The sequence below is a fragment of the Humulus lupulus genome, chromosome 5, assembly GCF_963169125.1.
Source record: "Humulus lupulus chromosome 5, drHumLupu1.1, whole genome shotgun sequence".
NCBI classification, from domain to species: domain Eukaryota; kingdom Viridiplantae; phylum Streptophyta; class Magnoliopsida; order Rosales; family Cannabaceae; genus Humulus; species Humulus lupulus.
Genome location: NC_084797.1, coordinates 227,499,525 through 227,503,474, shown reverse-complemented (window position 1 = coordinate 227,503,474; position 3,950 = coordinate 227,499,525). Strand labels below are relative to the sequence as shown.

The window sequence follows — 3,950 nt, the reverse complement described above, 5'->3', positions numbered from 1 at the left end:
AGTGAATTTTTTTTCATGTTGAAGAATGGTAGATATTTCAGAACTCTAAACCAAATCCGTATATTAATGATGTGAGGTCCATGATGAAGCCAATTGTCTTACACAAATGGCTGCAGTGTAACAGTGATTTCTATTTTCATGTTTTCTTGATAAATCTTCAAAGCACAGAGCAAGCAGATATGAATCCAAGTAAATAAAGTTCAATACTTTGATTCCAAGCATAGGATAAAAAGATTGAACCTTCATGCCAAGCCACGACTAGCTAGTTGGGTGAGAACTCTTCTTCTTGCTCAAGGTAGCCCATTTCATGGTTTGTTAGCGTGGTAACTTGGGTGAGAGCTGAAATTAATGATATTATCTCTTTTGGAAAAGTAATCCAAAATAAAATTACAGTGGAAATAATTTGTTACAGTCTGTTGTGCCACACTCAATAACAACAGCAAATCATAACTTGAGTTACATACTAAGCAAACTAAATTATAAATGGGATTTGTCCAAAATATAAGCACAAATCTAAAAATAAGAAGACAGTACATATATATATATATGCATATACATATATATAACATCTGCACGCTGTCAATAAGAGATGACAGTGTACATGGAGAATTATATATTGAATGGGATAATCACAGATTATTTTGTTCTAGCTGGCTGGAGATAACAAAGGCTTATCTGAAAAGAATGCCTTAAGGTTGGCTAAGACTAGTTGGTTCAAGGATTCAATGGATGCTTCGGTTATAACAGCACAATGTGGAGACAGAACAACATTGTCCAAACCATACAGCTCTTTGGGCACATCAGGCTCGTGCTCAAACACATCAAGACCAGCTCCACCAAGTTCTCCTCGGCTTAGAAAATGAACCAATTCTTGTTCATCAACAAGACCCCCGCGCCCCACATTGATGATCACGCCCTTCTTTCCAAGAGCCTTCATAACATCTTTGCTTACAATATGGTGAGTTTCAGTTGTTAGAGAGCAACATACTACAAGAATATCATTTTCGGATGCGAGTTCACATGCATTTGAGAAGTAAGGGAATGGCATAGATGGCTTCTCTTTTCTTGAATTGTAGGAGATCCTACAGCCGAATGCAGAGAGCCTTTTTGCCACCGCCAAGCCAATTCTCCCTAGCCCCACTATCCCAACTCTCTTCCCTCCTATCTGCAATTATAACAGTTTAGATCATAATAAACACTACATAAAACAAAGGCTAAAAATATTACAAGACAAAATAAACAATGTTAACCTTTTATATCTTCCTAAGTATAAACATTTTATTAGTAATATAATAGCTCAAGTATTCTACTTTTCATGTGTTGTTGTGTTCCACATACACTACTTGAATTACTAGACTAAAAATGTCAACTGTGGGAGTAGTTTCTCCAAATCCTAACTAATCCTAACTAATTCTGTTAATGGGTTGTTTGGTTCTCAACTATCATAACAATCTCATTAACTTTCAGTCCTTCTATAAAAGAACATGTTGGATTCACTTGTTGGAAGACACAAAAAAACAGAGAAGAGAAAAACGAAGAAAGGAGAATATAGTGAAGAGCACTGCATAGATGAAACAACAGAAAAGTCAGATTAGACGAGAGAGAGCTCGAGTGTGAAAATCAAGATTAAGTATTGAGAAAGTATTGAGAGCTGGGTTTGGGTAACTGTATTGAGAAGCACAGCTGTTGAGAATGTTGGGAAAGTGCTAGCTCAGGAATTGGAAGGAAAACACGTGGTGTGATTGAGTATTTAGAGAGTTTGATATTATTACAAGAAGCTCCATTGAAATTTTATACTCATTTCATTTCGTTGATTGAATAAAAAAAAGATATTGGTTCCTAAAACTGGATTAGGTTCAAGATCAGATCATGTTCTGAACTTTATGCTTTCATATTTTTTATTTTCTAATTGATTGATAATAATTCTTACGGATGATCATAGATTCATTTTTAGTCTACCGAGATTCATACAAAGTTTCTTGAATGGGAAATTTATCCTTATTTCCAACATCAATAATACAATCCAAATAACCAATTGACCAAATAGATTTTAGCACAATATTTAAGAATCAAAAACAGCAATCAACAACATAATCTGACCTTAGACCCAAGTGGGTATTCTCCTACGGAAGGCCAGAGTCCGGAGCGGACATACCTATCGGCAGCCGAAACTCGTCGCAGAACACCGAATAACATAGCGACTGCTAAGTCGGCAACGTCCTCAGAAAAGGCATTGCCAGCGTCGGTGACGGCGATGCCTCGGAGGCGACACGCGGACAAGTCAATATGGTCGATGCCGGCTGAGCACCCAACGACGAGTTTGAGAGAAGGAAGGAGGCGAAGAGTGTCTTCGGTAACTGGGCAGAGGCCAATAACGACGAGGGCGCGTACAGAGTGAGCATGGCGAGAGTAGAAGGATTGGAGTGGAAGAGGAGACTGGTGTGGATCGAGTAAGCGAAAATGTTTCTTCAAGAGATTAATCAAATCGAGGAAAAGAAATAGAGGGGTGCGGTGAATGAGGATGGGAGGAAGGTGATTGTCATTATTTATGCTGATCTCATCGTCAACAGAGCTTCCATTGTCTGCCATGGCTCTGTACCAATGGAACACGGCGTAAAAGTACTTAGCTTTTGCCTTAAATAAAGGATTGTCATTGACTTCACTTTTTATTTTTATTTATTTATTTTTATCAAATAGCAGTCGTGTCCCCAAACTTCACTTGTTGTAAGTCCTTTTTTTTTTTTATGAGATCTCAATTTTTACTTTTTTGATCCCATAGGTAGGTATATTGTTATATTTTATTAAATAAATTTTTATTTAAATGTAAAATAAAATTTTAACAACAAAACTAAAATAACATAGCATTTTTTCTCTTTAAGCCCCTTTTAATTAATAAATTATTATCAAATATATTATTTTAATAAATTAACCTAAATATTTTTTTAAATATTAAGAAATAATAATAAAAAAATTATTTTCTATTATACAAATTAAATATTTAATGTATCACTTATATATTAATTAATTTATTATTTTTAATAAAAATATTTATATGCTTTAAATTTTTGAAGCATGAATTATTAAGGATGCTTCTATCCATATACTAGTTTTTTCTCACTATACATATTTTTATTTAAACTCCTCATGAAAAGTACTAAAAAAAATTATATACATGAATTTTTTTTAACAATTTATGAGGAGTTTAAATAGAAATGAGTGTAGTGAGAAAAAATGAGGGTATAAATAAAAGTACCCTTAATAAGTTTTTATGTTTCTAAAATTTAAAGTATGTAATTTATTTATTAAAAATGATAAAATAATTAATATATAAATGATATAATAAATATTTTAGAGGTATAATAGAAAATAATTTTTTATTATTTTATAATATATTTGGTTGTAATTAATTAATTAATTAAAAGAGGCTTAAAAAAATGGGTGCTATGTTATTTTTTTTTGTTAAAATCATATTTTACCCTTATAAATTAGGGTTTATTTAATAAAATATAACATCGGGGACTTATATGAGCCAAAAAGTAAAGGTTGGGGATCTAATTGCTACAAAAAAAAAGGTTGGGGACTTAAGTGATACAACTAGTGAACTTTGGGGACCCCAAGTGCTATCTACCCAATTTTTTTTAAGAGCGTTTTTTTAATGGTAAAAGAAATATCCATTAATAGGTCAAACATAGTCAATTACAAGATAATAAAGCTCATAGAGCAAAATCAACCAACATATGCATACCAAGTCGTTTACGATAATCAATAGAAAGAAAACTCTAAAAGAAACTTCAACTAAATGCCTAATTAGCCAGAAACAATCAAGCTTCTAACGAGTGCGAAGTAAACTATGTTTCCTTTCCAAATGAGCATATTATAGATCAACCCCATCAATGGCCAATCAGCCAATAATCTTCCAATATAATGCATGAGATAACAACTTAATTATT

The 3,950-nt window shown here is 32.9% G+C and overlaps 1 protein-coding gene across 1 annotated transcript; it reads right to left on the bottom strand.

Annotated features, from left to right (window-relative positions):
- Positions 1-333: 333 nt before the first annotated feature.
- LOC133778298 (glyoxylate/hydroxypyruvate reductase HPR3-like) lies at positions 334-2,629 on the bottom strand. Its single transcript, XM_062218180.1, has 2 exons — positions 2,101-2,629; positions 334-1,165 (listed from the first exon to the last, which is right to left on the bottom strand). Exons 1-2 carry the CDS (start codon positions 2,587-2,589, stop codon positions 647-649), a joined length of 1,008 nt encoding a protein of 335 aa, XP_062074164.1. The 5' UTR covers positions 2,590-2,629; the 3' UTR covers positions 334-646.
- Between the last annotated feature and the right edge of the window lie 1,321 nt (positions 2,630-3,950).